Here is a 20,757-nt window from a genome sequence, read left to right on the forward strand (position 1 = left end):
TGCTGAGGAGGCCTGAGCACCCGCTAATTTAATACTGTGTTGTTCCTTTTTTTCCCAATATATATATATATATGCATACATATATATACACCGTATATACACATATGTGCATAATTAGGACATGCAAGGTTGCAATACACATTTGCGTCTCAGTTGTAAACTATGTTTGTATGTCTTTTTGTAATAAGATATATTGTTCTTTTTTCATTTATTTTATTATTGTTATTTATTTATGTAGCACCATTAATTCCATGGTGCTGTACATGAGAAAGGGGTTATGTACAGAGTTATAGATATCACTTACAGTAAACAAATTTACAATGACAGACTGGAACAGAGGGGAGAGGGCCCTGTCCTTGCAGACTTACATTCTATGGGATAATGGGGAAGAGACAGAAGGTCAGGGGTGCGGCAGCTCTGGTGGTGGTGAGGCGGCAGTTCTGGTGGTGGTGAGGCGGCAGCTCTGGTGGTGGTGAGGTGGCAGCTATGGTGGTGATGAGGCTGCAGCTCGGGTGGTGGTGAGATGGCAGAATAATTATTGCAGGCTGTAGGCTTTCTTGAAGAGATGGGTTTTCAGGTTCCATCTAAAGGATCCGAGGGTGGTGGATAATCGGACGTGTTGAGGATGGGGATATTCGAGAGAAATCTTGGAGGCGGTTGTGTGAGGAACGAATAAGTGTGGAGGAGAGTAGGAGGTCTTGGGAGGATCAAAGATTACGTGAGGGAAGATATTGGGAGATTAGTTCAGAGATATAGGGAAGGGACAGGTTGCAGATGGCTTTGTAGATCAGTGTTAGTAGTTTGAATTGGATTCGTTGGGGAATTGGGAGCCAGTGGAGGGATTTGCAGAGGGGAGAAGCAGGGCAGTAGCGAGGAGAGAGGTGGATTAGCCGGGCAGCAGAGTTGAGGACATACTGGAGCGGTGCAAGAGAGTTAGCAGGGAGGATACAGAGGAGGGTGTTGCAATAATCGAGGCGGGAGATGATGAGGGCATGCACAAGAGTTTTAGTAGATTGTGGGCTGAGGAAGGGACGGATTCTGGAAATATTTTTGAGTTGGAGGTGACAGGAGGTGGCAAGAGTTTGGACATGTGGTTTGATGAACAGGGCAGAGTTGAGAGTTACCCCGAAGCAGAAGATTTCAGGTGCGGCAGAGAGAGTAATGTCGTTTACCATAATAGATCAGGTAGGGGGGATATCCGAGATGGGGGAAAGATGATGCGTTCAGTTTTGTCTACATTGAGTTTTAGGAAGCGAGAGGTGAAGAAGGAGGATATGGCTGATAGATACTCCAGGATTCTGGACAGCAGAGAGGTGACAATATGGGCCAGAGAGGTAGATCTGAGTGTCGTCCGCATACAGGTGGTACTGGAAGCCATGGGACTTTATGAGTTGTCCTAGGCCAAGGGTTTAGATGGAAAAAGGTAGGGGCCCTAGGACAGAGCTTTGAGGGACTCCCAACCGAGAGAGGGCGAAATGAGGAGGTAGTATTTATTTATTTTAAAGTGTTTTAAAGCAATATATTTTTTCTTTCTCATTCCCTTGCCAGAATAATTGAAAACCATTATGTGGTTCCTGGAGAAGAAAGTGTCACAGAGTATTCTATGTATGGAGAAGGCTACACCCTGGACTGTGATTGTCACAGTGATTGGTATCGAGATGACAGTGGCCATAGAGACTACAGGTAATCGCCATTGAGGCACAATCAATATTTAATATAATTTATGAGATTATTAACTTAATATATGCAGCAATTACTTCTTCCCTGCAGTAAAATGCCATATGTTGGTAATTAGAACTTAATAACTCAATAGACCTTTCTAATCAAAAACAACCTTTAATCCACTTGTGTCCCATAAAATGTTCTTAGGTTTATTATGCAACTTTACATCAGTAATAGGTTTTGTATATTAGTTTTAATTAAAAAAAACAGACTACTGAAAAGCTTTGGTGCTGACTCAGAATTTTAGGAACGCTCATTTCACCATAATCGTACAATCTAAACAAGCTGCTGATTACCTGATGGACGAGCAAATGTTTGTGCGTCAAGTGAAATGATATTTTCGTTTGCACGATCATTGTTCTCAGCAGTGCATTGCTCTGTGTAAGTTCTGCTGAAAACAATTCCAAACTATGCAGACCAAATGGATGCATTACAGAATGTCCAATCTGTATCTGATGTGGTCTGCCTGTGTAAACAGGAAATTTAATGACCGCTAGTCATCAGAGAAGTAGCTGATCGGCGGTTGTTAAGTGTCACAAAGATTACTAATGTAACCGGACTTTAAGGGCTGGTATTACACATACGTGGGTTGTCCTTGTTAAAATCGGAGAGCACACAGAAAACACTTGGACCAATGTTATTGAAAGAGGCTGTTCAATGATTGAGTGGCAGTGTGAAAAAAATTGCAGCCAAGTCTTTGGGTGCAAGCTATAGTTCTTATCGTCAGTGTCGGATTGGGATGACTAGGGCCCACAGGTGAAATTTAATCCAGGAACCCAAGGGGCCCACCCTACTTCTACTGTCCATGTTCTTATTTAAGCCCTGTGCATGTGAGAATTTTATCAGACAATACAGTGGACAAAGCAACTGTTTTATCCGCTGCACTACATCATAGTGCATTTTCCCTTAAAGTGGTTATGCACAGTTTGGAAGTTATCCCTTATGTCCAACATAAGAGATAACTCCCCAATCCCTGGAGGTGCGATCCCTTTAGACCTCTGCTCTATTCAGATGAGGCACTGTAGAACCCTGTTAAAATGAAATTCAATCCCGAAGAGGAAATGAGACCAGTGGGGGAAACGGTGTACGGTCCCAGTGAATAGCACAAGTCCACTAGATAAGTTTATGATTATTTTTAATTTTAGACCATGGGCCATTGTTTAAAACAGAGCAGCAGAGCACAGCGCAATTCAATTTCTATCAGCCGCTGCCGAGTCCCGCAGATCATCTCATATTGGAAAAAACAGGAGCTGTTCTGCAGAACACAGCAGTAGCAATTACTCTTTGAAAGGTGCTGCCCATTGCAGCTGCACTCAGTGTTTGCATCTTGCCACCGTGGCTGGAGCAAATAAAAGCTGATGAGTTGGGCATGCAGCTGTACCTGTGGGCAGGTCATAAATGTAGTTTATCAGACAGCCCTTTTAATACAATTCCCACTATTAATACAGAGCTGGACACTGCAAGCAAAATGCAGTTCTGTACAGTACCTGGTGTTCCATATACACAACACCCTCCAAACATATGCCACACACAGAAGCCCCCAACACCTGTCTCATATGCTCCATACTCACAAATTGTCTCATACATTTAAAGGCTTTACATTTAAAACCTTTACAAATTGATGTCTTATTCTTAGGACGGGTCATTATCACATCTGTGGGGATCCATTTATTGGCTGACAATACGGTGGTTCCTGCAGGTATTACAGCATTGATCCATTAATGTTAATAGAACAATGTTGTGATACCTGTTAGAATTGCTGAGAAATGTACAAACCAGCTGCAGCCAAAGTAACAATGCCTGATGCTTGCTGAGTACTGCAGTTTCTGAAAACAGCGGGTCAACAAGGGGCCACAGATCTGGTTTTTATATCTTATCCTAAGGACTAGCTATCAGGTTTTGAAGTCTTCCAGATACACAGAATCTCCGCAGTTCTGTCATAAAAACAGTGTTCCCTACAGTAAAAAGAAAGATACAGATACTAACCCCAAAAAACGCCATGGTAAACAGTACGAAAAAATAGTCCTAATTAGTGATACATTAATGCCTCCTCAAAAATAATTAAATACAAATCTATAAACATGTCTACATTTTCTTAGTAATGGTTTTATAAAATAGTCACACAATTACCAAATAACTATAGTGTTACTGAACAACACCCACCATGGGTGCCGCCATACCATGACCATATATTATCACCACGTAGAGTCTGAATATAACCACTATCCTGGTACTGAGCAAAACACACTTCACAAAGACCACTGGGTTTGTATCGCAAATAAAACAAAATCTGCAATGTGTAATTGGCTTAAAGTAGCTATGTCTTTCTTCATGCGTCCCCCCCCCCCATAGACATTATAAATGTCCACCTCTGTCTCTTCAACATATTGGTCATGCTTATGATCTCCTTTATGGCCTTACTTACAGTGCCTTGCAAAAGTATTCGGCCCCCTGGAACATTTCAACCTTTTCCCACATATCATGCTTCAAACATAAAGACAGCAAATGTAAATTTTTGGTGAAGAATCAACAAGTGGAACACAATTGTGAAGTTGAACGAAATTTATTGCTTATTTTAAATTTTTTATGGCAAATAAAAAACTGAAAAGTGCGGCGTGCAATAATATTCGGCCCCTTTAAAGGGAACCTGTCACCCCGTTTTTTCAATATGAGATAAAAATACCGTTAAGTAGGGCCTGAGCTGTGCTTTACAATAGTGTATTTTTTGTCCCCTGATTCCCCACCTATGCTGCCGAAATACCTTGCTAAAGTTGCCGTTTTCGCCTGTCAATCACGCTGGTCCGGTCAAATGGGCGTTGTGAAATCACTTTCTCCCCCGCTCCTCGGCGTGTCGGACATAAATAGATCTGTGAATACCACAGATCGCGCTCTTTTTTTTCAGTTGCGCAGTGCAATCGGCTCTCGTGCCTGCGCATTATGCTTTGCCCAACTGTGGGCATGCACAGAGATGTAATGTATGCTATGCCCACAGTTAGACAAAGCATAATGCGCAGGCGCGAAATTAGACTTTACTGCGCAGGCGCAAAACACTACGCCAACGCCGGGAAGAAATTTCATAGGGAAAAGCAAGAGGTGGGGGAGAAACAGTGATTTCACAACGCCGATTTGACCGGACCAGCGTGATTGACAGGTGAAAACGGCGACTTTAGCAAGGTATTTCGGCAGCATAGGTGGGGAATCAGGGGACAAAAAATACACTATTGTAAAGCACAGCTCAGGCCCTATTTAATGGTATTTTTATCTCATATTGAAAAAACTGGGTGACAGGTTCCCTTTAACTTAATACTTTGTTGCGCCACCTTTTGCTGTGATTACAGATGCAATTCACTTGGGGTATGTCTCTATCAGTTTTGTACATCGAGAGACTGAAATTCTTGCCCATTCTTCCTTGGCAAACAGCTCGAGCTCAGTGAGGTTTGATGGAGATCGTTTGTGAACAGCAATTTTCAGCACTTTCTACAGACTCTCGATTGGATTGAGGTCTGGACTTTGACTTGGCCATTCTAAGACCTGGATATGTTTATTTGTGAACCGCTCCATTGTAGATTTTGCTTTATGTTTGGGATCATTGTCTTGTTGGAAGACAAATCTCCGTCCCAGTCTCAGGTCTTTTGCAGACTCCAAAAGGTTTTCTTAAAGAATGGTTCTGTAATTGGCTCCATCCATCTGCCCATCAATTTTAACCATCTTTCCTGTCCCTGCTGAAGAAAAGCAGGCCCAAACCATGATGCTGCCACCACCATGTTTGACAGTGGGGATGGTGTGTTCAGGGTGATGAGCTGTGTTGCCTTTACGCCAAACATATCGTTTGGCATTGTTGCCAAAAAGTTCGATTTTGGTTTTATTTGACCAGAGCACCTTCTTCCACATGTTTGGTGTGTCTCCCAGGTGGCTTGTTGCAAACTTTAAACACTTTTTATGGATATCTTTGAGAAATAGCTTTCTTCTTACCACTCTTCCATAAAGGCCAGATTTGTGCAGTGTACGACTGATTGTTGTTCTATGGATAGACTGTCCCACCTCAGCTGTAGATCTCTGCAGTTCATCCAGAGTGATCATGGGCCTCTTGGCTGCATCTCTGATCAGTCTTCTTCTTTTTTGAGATGAAAGTTTAGAGGAACGGCCGGGTCTTGGTAGATTTGCAGTGGTATGATACTCCTTCCATTTCAATATGATCGCTTGCACAGTGCTCCTTGGGATGTTTAAAGTTTTGGAAATCATTTTGTATACAAATCCGGCTTTAAACATCTCCAGAACAGTATCACGGACCTGCCTGTTGTGTTCCCTGGTCTTCATGATGCTCTCTGTGCTTCAAACAGAACCCTGAGACTATCACAGAGCAGGTGCATTTTTTACGGAGACTTGGTTACACACAGGTGGATTATATTTATCATCATTAAGCATTTAGGACAACATTGGATCATTCAGAGATCCACAATGAACTTCTGGAGTGAGTTTGCTGCGCTGAAAGTAAAGGGGCCGAATAATATTGCATGTCCCACTTTTCAGTTTTTGAATTTCCACAAAAATTTAAGATAACTAGTGATGAGCGAGTGTACTCGTTGCTCGGGTTTTCCCGAGCACGCTCGGGTGATCTCAGAGTATTTGTAACTGCTCAGAGATTTAGTTTTCTTTGCTGCAGCTGAATGATTTACAGCTACTAGCCAGCCTAAGTACATGTGGGGGTTCCCTGGTTGCTAGGGAATCCTCACATGTACTCAGCCTGGCTAGTAGCTGTAAATCATTCAGCTGCAGTGATGAAAACTAAATCTCTGAGCAGTCATAAATACTCGGAGACCACTGGAGCGTGCTCTGGAAAACCCGAGCAACGAGTATACTCGCTCATCACTAAAAATAACCAATAAATTTCGTTCAACTTCACAATTGTGGTCCACTTGTTGTTGATTCTTCACCAAAAATTTACATTTGGTATCTTTATGTGATACGCATAATAAGTGGGAAAAGGTTGAAAAGTTCCAGGGAGCCGAATACTTTTGCAAGGCACTGTATTATAGTAAAACTCCACATAGCACTAGGAAAGTGAACACAGCAATGTCACCATAACGGGATAAATAGACATAGTGATGTCACAGTACAGGGGGTAAAGTACACAGTAATGTCACAGTACAGGGGTAGTATACACAGTGATGTCATAGTACAGGAGTAGAATACACAGTGATGTCATAGTACAGGATTAAAATACACAGTGATGTCACAGTACAGGGGTAGTATACACAGTGATGTCATAGTACAGGAGTACTATACACAGTGAATTTATAGTACTCAGGAGTAGTATACACAGTGACGTCACAGAACAGGACAAGCGGTGGACACCGCGTCCGGACAGGTGAACTCTAGTGCCTTATTGACGCACATATTGAACTTCTCATTACCGGATATTCCGAGGGGTTTAATCTCCCAAAAAATCCGTACACCAGTTGTCTCTCTGAGAGAGGTACATTGAAGAAGGTCTATGACCGAAACGTCTTGTATGTACTCTCTTATATTAAACTACACTAGCATCTCATCACGTGTGTGCCAAGTTGTTTTACAAGAACAGGAGTAGTAGACACAGTGATGTCACAGTACAGGGGTAATATACACAGTGATGTAATAGTACTGGGGTAGTATACACAGTGATGTAACAATAAAAGAGTAGTATACACAGTGATGTCACAGTACAGGCGTAGTATACACAGTGGTGTCAGTACAAGGGGTAATGTACACAGTAATGTCACAGAATGAACCTACATAGGCTGTAACCACACGGCAATTCGGTGCGCACCGCTATATCTGGCAGTGGTGACTCGTGTGGGGCTATTAGGGCTCACATTCATGTGAGAAAAAGCTAACTACAGAAATCCAATAAAAAAATCGGATTGCACTCTGACCAATGTTAATATATGATTCCCTGCTCATCTGCAACTTTTTTCTCAGCTGAATTCGGACTGAGAAAAAAATAGCAGCATGCTGCAATTATCCTTGTATATTGGACAAGACTCGCCAATACAAGTTAATGGGTGCAAGAATAAAAACAGACGGCATACGGACCATGTGAGTGCCGTTTGATTTTTACACACCGATGTCCTTGAAAACCCATCATTTCATCTGCTGCTTACGGTAAAATCATAGCGTGACCCAACAGAATAAGATAGATAGAAGACAGCATGGTGGCGCAGTGGTTACCACAGCAGCCTTGCAGCGCTGGAGTCCTGGGTTCAAACCCCACCAAGGACAACATCTGCAAAGAGTTTGTATGTTCTCTCCGTGTTTGCGTGGGTTTCCTCCGGGTACTCCAGTTTCCTCCCACATTCCAAAGACATACTTTAGATTGTGAGCCCCAAAGGGGACAGCGATGATAATGTGTGCAACCTGTAAAGCGCTGTGGAATATGTTAGCGCTATATAAAAATAAAGATTAATATTATTATATACATATAGAGTAGATAGAAAGATGTCAGTCACATATATAATTAGTATATATACAGTGCTTGTGTAGCTTACTGTACATTAATTTTTTTACTAAATAAATTATTTTCTGAAAAAAATGACAGGGGGTCCCCCGACATTTTATTAACCAGTAGAGGGAAAGTGGACAACTGAGGGCAGATTATTTACTACCTGGGAAGGGAATAAGACCCATTTTGCTTCCCAGGCTATTAATATCAGCTCACAGCTGTATACTTAGCCTTTCCCGGTTATTAAAATGGGGGACCCCTCCAAAAGAAGTAGGGTCCCCCTATAATTAATAACCAGCAAAGGCTAGGCTGTTTGCTCATATTAATAGCCTAGGAAGGGGCCATGGATATTGGCCCCCACCCAGACTAATAACATCAGCTCTCAGCTGCCCAAGAAATGGCGCATCTATAAGATATGCCAATTTTGGCACTTAATCTCCCTCTTCCCACTTGGCGTTGTGCGGTGGCAAGTGGGGTAATACTTGGGGGGATTGATGTCACCTTGGTATTGTCAGGTGACATCAAACCCAGGGGTTAGTAATGGAGAGGCATATATAAAATGCCCCCATTACTAACCCCATAGTGATATTGTATAAAAAACACCCATAATAAAGTCCTCTATTTGAAATAATGATACAGACTCCTTTATTGACTTTAAATTAAACCATACTCACGTGATAGCCCAGTCCACTGAAGCCAGTGTCTCGTGTAAATTAATTAAAATAATAAACAACAACATTCCTCACCTGTCCGAAGTGAAATATAATCCATGATGTCCCATGACGATCCTGATAACTTTGAGAGTGGTCACTGATGCAAGTGCTCTCAAGGACAGCAGGTTCACACTGAAACAGGAGGTAATCGCTCTTGCAGTGTGCAGCACTGACCTGTGCTGAGAATGTTCTCCGGAGTTCATCAGCTGATGAGCCCCGATAAACTCACTGGCGTCTTCTGCTTGAGAACTTTATCACGCAGCGGTTATTCCGTCAGTGAGATCACCGGGGCTTATCAGCTGATGAACTCTGGTGAACTTTCCCATTGCAGCTCAGTGCTACACACTGCAGGAGCAATTACCCAATATTGTAAGTGGTTCGATGGCTGCTGGGTAGAGGATCATCTGATGTGACTACTCTACAAATTATCTGAATTGTCGTGAGACATTAAGGATTACGGCAGATAGGTGAGGGATATAGTGGATTATTATTTTTCCTCTTCTCCAGGTGACATGGGCATCAGGGATTATGTGTTAAGATTAGTATATGGCTTTTTTTAATTTTTTTACAGGAGACAAGGGCTTTAGGGATTTTATTTTTGTTTCAATATTTATTTATTTTTACTTTGAGCACAAGCGCCCATCAGCAGCCACCTGCTATCGCTGTAATCAATGACAGCAGGCGTCAGCTGATGGAAGTAGTAGTCTCTCATCAGCCGACACCTGTTACCTTTGTTAAGCTTTTTACCACAGGTCACAATCACATATGCAGGGTCACGCTGATATCTGACAGTGTGACCTTGCACCACTCTGACCGATGATAATGATTGCCGCGCTGGTGTTTCTCTCACTGTCACACAGATGACAATGTTGGGAAACACCCAATATGAAGTCTGTAAAAATGCAAGCAAATACTCAGCAGATCTGCAAACATTTTTATTCCTGTGTTTTTACTGCGGATTTGACTGACTCAATTTAAGTCAATGAGTGAAAAATTCGCAAAGAATTGACATGCTGCAGATTTAAACGCACAGCAAATCCTGAAGCGAAAATTACTGATCATGTGCACAACACTTCAGGGTTCTCATTTACTTAACTGGCATAAGGATTCCATTGTGGTTTTAGGCCATTTCCTTGTGGAAAAAACACAGCAAAAACACACCAAAAATACACAGTGAGCACACAGCCCAATTCTCACCTGCTTCAGTGTTGTGAGAGAAGATCATGTTAGTGTATCCATGTATGCCTCCATACTGCACTTCCTGTGGCACCTCCTGGTTGTCTTATTCAGTTCCCGTTCTCTCTGCTCTTACAGTTTGCTCTGCTCTCTGTACCTTTCTTGCTTATACAGCTCTTTTCTCTCTGCTTCTTTCTGTCCTCTCTGCTCTGTTTCTTTACCTGCTCCCTGCACTATATTCCTTTCGATCATGTTTTCTTTCTCTCACTGCTGCGCTGAACAGGCTCCATCCCCTCTACAGATTAGCTGTGCCCCTCCTGGGATCACTCATAGCTGTTGGTGCCCTGCTGTGTCCATCATGGATGAAGGGGCCCAGATTGGCTGTTGCCAGGGCCCCCAATCCCCTGGTAAACAGCAAGATTCAGTGATGAGGGAAGTTTCTCAATATCGATCACTGCAAAAACTAATGTACGTAGCTCCTGTACAGTTTGGGGGTCGGGCCCACTGGAGAATCCACTGAATCCTCGCTGGGCCAGTCTGAGCCTGATGAAAGATCCTCTTTAACTGCTTTCCGACCGTTCACTGTACATAAACAGCGGTGCTTGCTGGGCTCTGTGTGGCGCCGATGTTTATGAGTAGTCTATGGTCTTGCAACGCTTAGGACCCCCAAGATCTTGCAAGCGCTGTGATTCCTGTGCAGAGCGGTAGCTCGGACAGGTGACATCATCGAGACCTGTTGCTATCTTGTAGATGCAGAGGGAGACCACTGCTATACTCACCTCTCTGACGCCCCCGTGATGAGATCTGATCACATCACAGGGATCTCGCGTTGTCCTGGCAGCTGGCGGTCACGTGATGATCTCCAGGTATGCCAGCTACGGTGGTTTGTTAGACTCAGCCAGCAGCTGAGTCTAACAAGCGATCTGACAGTGTAAAACTGTCAGGTCTCATACGCTGCAATACACGTTTTGACGTAGTGATCACTAAGCTGCTGGGGTACGCTCACTTGGCGGCGATATTTAAACAAACAGCAACCATTTCTCATTTACATAAGTCCATTCCTGGTTTATTATGCCAACATAAACCACGGTAGGCCATGTGAATATCATAGAACCGACATACTGTATAGTCCATTTGAGTTGAGGTTACATTCGCACAGTTCAATACCTGACACCCGTCCGTTCACAATTCCCCAGGCTCATATAGGTCCTGTCAGTCCAGACTCTCAATAGCTTCCTGGACTTTCAGGAGCTCCAGCCAGCTCCAGTCTCACACATGGCCATCCTCCCCATGTGGTGCAACCAGGAAACATATAGGACCTTTCTGATGTCACAGGAGCACACCCCCTGGGAGGTATGTGGTTAACCAATCCCACCCATCACTTTCTGGTTAACCCTTAAATCCAGCGCTTTACTAATATACAGGTTTGTGGGACTACAAGACCCAGCAACCTGTCCTGGATTCAGATCGCAGCTGACCTCTGTCTGTGCGATACATACCTGTCTCCCAGTATACCAGTAGTTGGTACATCACAACGTGTATTGCATTGCACGAGACCAGTGATCAGAGAAATAAAAATTGATGTCCCATACAGGGACTAAGTCAAAAAATTAAAAAAAAAAGTAAAAAAATGTTTCAACACTTTAAAGAAAAATCACAAAATAAAAAAAAAGAAAAAATATTAAACTGATAAATATTTATGTAAAAACAAACAAAAAAGTACACATATTTGGTATTGTCGCATCCAGAACGACCCGACCTATAAAACTGTCACACTAGTTAACTCCTTTAGTGCAGACCGTTAAAAAAAAGGAGCAAAACCCTTTGCTTTTTCACCATACCGCAGAACAAAAAGTAGAATAAAACGCAATCAAAAAGTTAAATCGAAATAAAAATGGTAGTGATGAAAAGACATCTTGTCCGGCAAGAAAATAAGCTGCCATACATCTCCAACAGCGGAAAAGTAAAAAAAGTTATAGCCCTCAGAATAAAGCAATGTAAAAACAATTTTCTCCTTTCTATAAAATAGTTTTTAATATGAAAAAGCGTCAAAACATAAAAAAAAAGTATAAATGTGTTATCACTGTAATCGTATTAACCTGAAGAATAATGCTGCCTTATTAATGATTTTACCACAAGCAGAATGGCAATTAGAGATGAGCGGTGTTCGAGTCGAACTGTTCGCCAATTTCAAATTCGAGCTGTTTTGGGCGGTGTTCGAGTCGTTCGACGAAACCGAACAATTTGCTTAAAATTCGGCTGTTCGAGTTTCTGTTCGATAACTGTTCGTTCACCAAAAGCCTAGCTTGATTTGCACATTAAAACTGTTTATCATTGTTAATGGACTGTTTCAGTGTATAGTGGGCGGGGATAGATCTGTGCTGAAATAATGCCGATCTCCATTTTTTTTTGCCCGCATTTACAGAGGGGCGGTGCAGTCTCTCAGCCTATCAGCAGTGCACACACACACAGCAATGTGCATGTGATGCACACAAGCAAGGGCATGTGTCATTGGCTGTGTATGTCACATGTCCTTGCCCTATAAGAACCAGCCCTTTGCCCCGTCGCCACCATTTCCTCACTGCTGCAGCTTAGTGTTAGACAGCAGCACCGCTCCTGCTGTGGGCGCTATAAAGACTAAGAGTGTTTTTTTGGAGCAAATTGTCAGAGAGATAGGTTTAGGGAGTCGGGAGGAGTCGGGACTAGTTGTAATATCAGCCCTTTTCAGGGTAGGTTACAGCAGTTCATAGCACTGTTTGCCAGGCAGGTCTGAGCCAGTGCTGTGCAAGTGTTTGTCACAGCATTTGGTGTAATCTAGCTCAGCCAATCCTTTTGGGCTAGTAGCATTGTCTGATAGTCATCTGAGTAACCCGCCTGTGAAGCTAGCTACACCACCTGTGTATCTCAATTTTTACTGCATCTAATCCAGTTAATAGTTTTGGGCCTAGGAGCAGTGTCTGCATGTCAGCAGAGTAGCCCGCCTGTGAAACAAACTATACCGCCTGTGTATCTCAATTTTTACTGCATTTAATCCAGTTAATAGTTTTGGGCCTAGGAGTAGTGTCTGCACGTCAGCAGAGTAGCTCGCTTGTGAAACAAACTATACCGCCTGTGTATCTCAATTTTTACTGCATCTAATCCAGTTAATAGTTTTGGGCCTAGGAGCAGTGTCTGCACGTCAGCAGAGTAGCCCGCCTGTGAAACTAACTATACCGCCTGTGTATCTCTATTTTCACTGCATCTAATCCAGTTAATAGTTTTGGGCCTAGGAGCAGTGTCTGCACGTCAGCAGAGTAGCCCGCCTGTGAAACAAACTATACTGCCTGTGTATCTCTATTTTCACTGCATCTAATCCAGTTAATAGTTTAGGGCCTAGGAGCAGTGTCTGCATGTCTGCAGAGTAGCCCGCCTTTGAAACAAACTATACCGCCTGTGTATCTCAATTTTTACTGCATCTAATCCAGTTAATAGTTTTGGGCCTAGGAGCAGTGTCTGCACGTCAGCAGAGTAGCCCGCCTGTGAAACAAACTGTACCGCCTGTGTATCTCAATTTTTACTGCATCTAATCCAGTTAATAGTTTTGGGCCTAGGAGCAGTGTCTGCACGTCAGCAGAGTAGCCCGCCTGTGAAACAAACTATACCGCCTGTGTATCTCAATTTTTACTGCATCTAATCCAGTTAATAGTTTTGGGCCTAGGAGCAGTGTCTGCACATCAGCAGAGTAGCCCGCCTGTGAAACTAACTATACCGCCTGTGTATCTCAATTTTTACTGCATCTAATCCAGTTAATAGTCTTGGGCTTAGGAGCAGTGTCTGCACTGTCTGACGAGCCCTGGTGCAATACGTTATGACGTATACCTATACCAACAGCGCCCTCTCGGCCAACAGGGGGCATACCTCTAGGCCAAAACATATATACCTACAAAGCACTATATGGCTAACAGACAAAAAGTAAATGTCCAAAGGATCAGATAATGTGATGGTTTAAAATAAACTATAACCAAACGATCCACGCCAGAAAAAGAGGTATCAGCAAAATATACTTTATTGAAAGAATTTAATACAAATCAGACATATACACACATATAGTGGTGAATGGAGAGCAAACAGAGAATCGTCCAGTAAGCTCAGATGTCAGAAAAACAAAACTGGAATGGGACACAAATAAATCCAAAGTAGTAGAGAGCCCTGCTGGAGCAGTACACCGGTAAATTTTACTTGCTCATAATATGTATTTAAATCAGAGCTGGATGAAATTAGTCCAGTCATGAAAGTGCATAGTGCAATATATGGTTCATCTATAGAGAGCAAGGTTAATAAAAGCAACTGGGTACTAGATGTTCATAATAATCCAAACATGTGCGACGAACAAAACAATTGCAATATGCCCAGGCAACTATAGTAGATATATATATCATTTAAAGGAACTTTATATTACCTTGGGACATGTTGTTGCAAAGGGCCGGTGAGCTGCACAGCAGGGACTGCCTCGACGCGCGTTTCGCCGTATGACGTATAGCCTGGGCCAACGAGCTCCAGAGGTGGGGCAAATCACGCTGCAGGAGTGGACTCAGATCAGGGACCTATGCACCCTTCTGCACAGTTTTGAAATAGCAATGAAGATGTTTAGTGCTGACGATGCCATTATCAGCATGACCATTCCAGAGCACACCTTACAAAGTGTTCGGAGTCAGGTGGTGGAACAAGAGGAGGAGGAGGAACAGGAGGAGTCGTATGCAGAAGGGATCATATCTCCAAGGTCAAGAAGGTTGGAAGCACCAAGGCGGCTGGCATTGGAGGCTGGGGGAGAGGGATTACCGAGGGCGCATGGTAGCAGCCAAACTGTTGAGGAAGGTGCAGGAGGCGAGGAAGAAATGGAGGACGAACTGGCGCTGGGCATGGAAGACTCATCAGATGAGGGAGACCTTGATCAAATTTCTGTTGTGCGAGGTTGGGGGGAGAGGGCAGACGAAGGAAGCATGATTCTCACCTCGCCACCACCAAGACAACAAGGACTTGGTCCTCCTGGATGCGCAAGACACATGAGTGGTGGTAACAGCAATTTTTTCCAATCGTTTCAAGATTTTTTTAGACCATCCTTTGCAAGGCCACAGGAGACAAGAAGTCTGATGCACAGCCATTGCCTAGAGAGGATGGTACAAGAGTATCTCCAAGTTAACATCGATGGCATGACTGTGGAACTAAACCCTTGCTCATTTTAGGCTTCCAATCTTGAAAAATGGCCTGAGCTCGCCACTCACGCCTTGGAGATCTTGTCGTGTCCCGCAGCCAGCGTTCTCTCTGAACATGTGTTCAGCGCTGCTGGTGGTGTGCAGACAGAGAAGCGCACGCGGCTGTCCAGTGACAATGTAGACAGACTAACGTGCATCAAGATGAACAAATCCTGGATCCACAAGGACTTTTCTACCCCTGTGTCATCTTGGGGAGACTAAAAGCTTAATGATTTTTGAAAATCACCTCACCAACCGTTTTAACAAACTCTGGTGAAATTGATGCCACTTAAGTGGTGTCTGTGGCCGAATTTTTTGAAAAAATGGAGACTCTTTTATTTATTCCCCTTGCTGAGTTTTACATGACGTTGCCATCATCAATTCCAGGTGGGTGGGGCCATCTGCAGAGTTGTTTACCGCCGTTTACCGCCTGTTTACCTAAGTACTATTTTTAACGGCATCTGGCCCAGGAAATCCTTTTGGGCCTAGTAGAATTTAGTGCTACTCAGCACAGTACCCCACCCATGAAGCAAGCTACACCGCCTGTTTACCTAAGTACTATTTTTTAACGGCATCTAGCCCAGGAAATCCTTTTGGGCCTAGTAGAATTTAGTGCTACTCAGCAGTGTACCCCACCCATGAAGCAAGCTACACTGCCTGTTTACCTAACTACTATGTTGTAACAGCATCTAGCCCACGAAATCCTTTTGGGCCTAGTAGAATTTAGTGCTACTCAGCAGCGTACACCACCCATGAAGCAAGCTACACCGCCTTCTTTCTTTCTCAATCTAACCCCTCGGCTCTGGGGTGTCCACTCTCCCTCCCTCCAGCTCCCTCCTTCTCACAGGTGGACTACCGCGTGTTTTCACACTGTGGCGAATCTTTTGGGCCCAGACATAAGAAGTCGTCGAGGTAATGGATAATATGTGCCGCCTTACAAACGTCCATGACGACCCATTCGAGGAAGCAACTAAATGCCTCAAATAGTGAGCAGGATATGGAGCACCCCATGGGCAAACAGCGATCTATGTAATATGCTCCTTCACAGAAGCAGCCCAATGGAAGGACACTATTCGGAGGCACAGTTAGTAACCGGAACGCCCCCTCAATGTCTGTTTTGGCCATTAGGGTGCCCCTTACCAACTTCGACCCGCCTGATTGCCTTGTCAAAGGAGGTACAGTGCATAGTACTGTACTTGGTTCCGCGTCGATGTTGTCGTTTACTGACCTGCCCCTTGGATATGACAAATGGTGGATTAGTCTGAATGTATTGGGTTCATTTTTTGGCACAACTCCCAACGGGGGTACCACTACGTCTTCTAAGGAAAGTGTTCTGAATGGACCCGCCGCCATTCTATCTAAAGATATTTATTTTTTTATTTTTTTTGTCAAGACGTCTGGGTGTTGTTAGAGTGAGTTTAGATTTTTACTCCAGCCTTTCTTGATTTTAGAAGGGCATGACATGCCTATATCTTTGTCTCCTCCTCCTTTTACTCCTCCACCTCTTTTCTTTTCGCATGACTATATGTAGTTGTGACTTTTCCATGGGTTTGTTGTGTCTTCTGAGCAGATTGTCAGCTTTTGGACACCTTTTAAGGTGTTTTCTATGTGTTTTCCATGTGTTTGTATGTGTTTGTGTTTGCCTGCCATTGGTTTCAATGGGGTTCAACGAACAGTTCGTCGAACACGTCCCTGTTCGACGAACCGAACCGAACCCGAACACTAGGGAGGTGGCTCATCTCTAATGGCAATAAAAAAAAACCCAAAGAACATTTCCTATATTGCTGGTTTTTGTTCATTCTGACTCCCAAAAATCAGACTAGAAAGCGATCAAAACATGTCACGTGCCCCAGTATGGTACCAATCAAAACGTCAACTCGTCCCACAAAAAACTTGAAATATGCAAAAATTATACTTCTCAAAATATGGTAATGTAAAGCAATAAAAAGTGTCTTTTGTTGTGACAGCAGCCAAACATAAAAAATGATAAAACTTGTATCATTTTAATCGTGCCGACCCGAAGAAGAAAATTGCCTAATCACTTATACCGCATGATAAACGGCGTAAAAAAAAAATATAACCAATTCTTCACCTGTTGTTGATTTTTTCATTCTGCCTCCCAAACATCGCAGTAAGGCTTGGCTCACATTTATCTTGTGCTTTGCGCTGAGCGCTTGCACCGAGGTTTCCGTGTAAATCTCTGAAATACGTGGAATTCAGATGGAATCCCCAGTGGAAGATTCCATATAATGAGGCAGATGGAGGCACTGTGGACAGCGTCTGACCTGTGATCCGGCAGAGTCCGTCTTTATAGTTGTACATAAAAGCACGGTCCGCCAGTTTTGTACACCTCTGAAAAGAAGGACACCAATGAACAGAGGCCAGATGGAGTCCAGAGTAACTCTGCTGCCCTGCTGCCTTTATAGTGAATGGATCCCTCGGAGGTTTCATCTGAATCACGTCACTCTGAGATTTAGATAGAAACCCCAATGTAAATGCTCAGTGTAAAGCGTCGGATAAATGTGATCCCAAACGTTATGTAAAATCTTCCCAATAAAAACTTCAACTCAATACACAAAAAGTCCTCACTCAAGTCTGTCATCTGTTAACCGAACTATAGGGGGCTTCCACGTAACTAGTAGTACAAAGTATGCTGTCTAGTGATGTGCGAGTGTACTCGTTGCTCGGGTTTTCCCGAGCACGCTCTGGTGGTCTCCGAGTATTTATGACTGCTCGGAGATTTAGTTTTCATCGCCACAGCTGGATGATTTACAGTTATTAGCCAGTTTAAATACATGTGGGGATTCCCTAGCAACCAGGCAACCCCCACATGTACTCAGCCTGGCTAGTAACTGTAAATCATTCATCTGCAGCAATGAAAACGAAATCTCCGAACACTAACAAATACTCAGAGACCACCAGAGCGTGCTCGTGCAAACCCGAGCAACGAGTATACTCGCTCATCACTAATGCTGTCCTCATACACATTTGTACGGTGTGTAATGAGACATGAATTTAAACCCCCTGTCTTCTTTAAGGAAAAAAGGCTATAAAGTTGTAACCTTTTATTGATTGTAAATGTGACAGGATAGGGTGAAACTATATAGATGCAATAACAGGAGCATTTCAGAATATATAACTGTACAGTGCATAAAATACAGATAGTCTGCAATACACAGTAACATGAAGTAATACACAAGTTAATGATTACCTATTTAATACAACAAACATATGTTACAGTATATGTTACAGGACTGTAACATAGGCTTGCCAACTATGCTTAGAGCAGGCTGTTTACAAGGAGCATGAAAGAAAAACGGGTGATGTGGTTTCTCCTTAGGAGCATACAGGAACAATGGATGCTGTTGCTTTCACAGTGTCATTATAAGACCACAATGCAACAGGAACAATCCCACAATTCCCTAGGAACTTCCTATAATATATTGCAAACTGCACCAAAATTCATACACCAAATCACCAGCAGATGGTGCTGTTACCTTGAAATATAAAAATATAGAAAGGATTAATATATATACAGAAAAATATACCTGTAATAACTGTGAGGCACAAAATGACTAAACTTTAGACGGCAAATTTACTGCTAGGACAGAACACAAAGGCTCTGGAAAAGCGCTATGGCTCCTCACCCCTTTAAAAGAAATTCAGCAATCTCTGCACTCCCAAATCCAAATGCCCCCCTCCCTTTTGAGCTCCTGTGTGCTTACTCCACATTTTGTGCTTACTCCACATTTGGCATTTTTGTAGCGATGGGAGACCGCCTAATTTACTGGTGCATGTCTCCACAAGCATGCGCTGCGCATAACGTACTGGTCACTACAACGTACTGGTCACTACAATGGCAGTTTGCAATTTTCATTTAACAACATCCACTGCTGCTTGATTCTGGAAAACACTTATGGGGTCAAAAACGTCTCTACACCTGTAGATAGATTCCCAAAAAAGTGTAATTTCCAAATCCGGGTTACTTGAGGGGGGGATTCTGCGCTTCTGCCAATTAGGGTCTTCGTATATGTAGTCCGGAAACTATTCTATAATAATTTTTTCTCCAAGCGTCAAATAGCACTCCATTGCTCCCGAGTCTCACTGTGTGGCTAAGCAGTACTGTACAGCCACACGGAGTATTGCCACTTTCAGCAGAAATTGTGTGGCACAATTTGGCACCATTTTTACCCGTTTTCCCATGTAAAAATGCAAAATCTGGGGCGAAAATAATTTATTTGTGGTAAAAATGTAATTATGTTTTCTTCACTGCACAAAGTACAATATGTCACGAAAAAAATAATCTCAGAATCACTGGGATACGTTGAAGCGTTCCAGTGTTATTACCTCATAAAGTGACGCTGGACAGAATTGTAAAAATTGGCCTGTCATGAAGGCGAAAGTAGGCTCTGGCACGAAAGAGTTAAATAACAAAGCAAAAACAAATGACTATTAGCTATAAGAATTATTCCTATGTATTTTTCCATCTGGTAGCTTCCATTAACCTAAAGTAAAAGTCTACCTTTTAAAATGACATTAATTTAGGTCCAACATTCTTGTTTATTCAGATACAAAGCCCTAGATCCCAGCATTTGTCATAGCGTCATATATTAATGTAACATGCAGGCACAGTCACAAAGGAAGTGCATTAACCAAATAGATATTTCTTCCATTCAATGAGAACATGTAATCTTAACACACTTGCCTAGTTATCTAAAGCACCATACTACCATATTCCCGCTGTTTTTTGACATGAACAATATGATAGTTGAATAATGTTAGAGGACAGATTGCAGTTTGTTACAATATTAGCAGTACGAAAAGCACCAAAGTGTATGATACATTATTCACAGAGAACTTGATTTTGAGATAAGCTTGAACAATGGGTTGCAGCTAATAAAATGGTATTTAACAGGGAGAAATGTAAGATGCTACATCTGGGCAAGAAAAAAGTAATTAACATAAACGTAATGGGAGGAATAGAACTAAGCAACAGCATGTGTGACAAAGACTTGAGAATACTAAGGGTATGTGCAAACGTACAGCACAGACCAAAAGTTTGGGCACACCTTCTCATTTAAAGATTTTTCTGTATTGTCATGACTATGAAAATTGTACATTCACACTGAAGGCATCAAAACTATGAATTAACACATGTGGAATTATATACTTAACAAAAAAGTGTGAAACAACTGAAAATATGTCTTATATTCTAGGTTCTTCAAAGTAGCCGCCTTTTGCTTTGATGACTGCTTTGTACACTCTTGGCATTCTCTTGATGAGCTTCAAGATGTAGTCACCGGGAATGGTTTTCCAACAATCTTGAACGAGTTCCCAGAGATGCTTAGCACTTGTTGGCCCTTTTGCCTTCATTCTGCGGTCCAGCTCACCCCAAATCATCTCGATTGGGTTCAGGTCTGGTGACTTTTTGAGGCCA

General features: G+C 42.8%; 1 protein-coding gene across 4 annotated transcripts in view; it reads left to right on the forward strand.

Annotated features, from left to right (window-relative positions):
- The window catches only part of SRRM3 (serine/arginine repetitive matrix 3), a 678,443-nt gene that overhangs the window by 472,245 nt on the left and 185,441 nt on the right, over positions 1–20,757 (forward strand). For all 4 annotated transcript variants that reach the window (XM_077296283.1, XM_077296282.1, XM_077296284.1 and 1 more), the window contains exon 6: positions 1,549–1,683. In XM_077296283.1, the coding sequence (XP_077152398.1) occupies positions 1,549–1,683 (135 nt within the window). The remainder of the gene's footprint in view (positions 1–1,548; positions 1,684–20,757) is intronic.

This window comes from Ranitomeya variabilis, chromosome 3 (genome assembly GCF_051348905.1).
Source record: "Ranitomeya variabilis isolate aRanVar5 chromosome 3, aRanVar5.hap1, whole genome shotgun sequence".
NCBI lineage: Eukaryota > Metazoa > Chordata > Amphibia > Anura > Dendrobatidae > Ranitomeya > Ranitomeya variabilis.